This window comes from Buceros rhinoceros, unplaced genomic scaffold, assembly GCF_000710305.1.
Source record: "Buceros rhinoceros silvestris isolate BGI_N320 unplaced genomic scaffold, ASM71030v1 scaffold13210, whole genome shotgun sequence".
In the NCBI taxonomy this organism is placed as follows: Eukaryota; Metazoa; Chordata; class Aves; order Bucerotiformes; family Bucerotidae; genus Buceros; species Buceros rhinoceros.
The window spans coordinates 37100-37734 of record NW_010389112.1 but is presented as its reverse complement, the minus strand read 5'-3'; the positions used below and the strand labels follow the sequence as shown (position 1 = coordinate 37734).

General features: G+C 57.5%; 1 protein-coding gene across 1 annotated transcript in view; it reads left to right on the top strand.

The window, feature by feature from the left end:
• SLC4A4 (solute carrier family 4 (sodium bicarbonate cotransporter), member 4) overlaps positions 1-635 on the top strand; it is a gene marked incomplete at its 5' end in the record, with an annotated part of 65928 nt that overhangs the window by 31983 nt on the left and 33310 nt on the right. The window contains one exon of the mRNA XM_010132979.1: positions 287-363. Coding sequence (XP_010131281.1) covers positions 287-363 — 77 coding nt within the window. The remainder of the gene's footprint in view (positions 1-286; positions 364-635) is intronic.

Genomic DNA, 635 nt, shown 5'->3' with positions numbered 1-635 from the left:
TGCGGCTGCTTCGTTTTTTATCCCAGGGGCAGGAGTTACGGCGAGTCCTTGGACTCTTCTGCCGTCCTCAGAGTCACGGCAGTGCCGTGGGTCAGAGCTGACGAAGCGTTAGCATCTTAAGACCCTGTGTGCCACGAGAAGTTGCCGAAAGCAGCCGGTCAGGGTCTGAAATCCCCCACATTGCCCTCCCGGGAGCAGGGAAAGGTGGTGCTGTAGCCTGAGCCTCTGTGTTCTTCTGACTGGGTCGAAACGGGAGCTTTTATCGGTGTCGGCGTTGTTCTTACAGGCAGCCCAGCCATGGCTCACAGAAACCTGACTTCCACCAGCCTGAACGACATCTCCGACAAGCCTGAGAAGGACCAGGTAAGCCGCGGATCCCGGCTTTGCTCGGTGAGGGCTCTGGGGAGGAGCTGGGTGTTGGGGAAAGAGGCTCCGTACCGTAAAACTGAGGCAGAATAAGAGGGTGAACGGGGTGAGTCGGGTATTTCCGAGTCCTGTGACTGGGTCCTCCGCTTTTTCATCACCAGCCCTTGAGAAGAGCAGGTGGAACTCTTGCAAGGCCTGAAGCGGGTGACACCACGGCCATGGCATCTTGCTGATAGCCCTGAGAAAGGAGGGAGTATACCCAGATACTG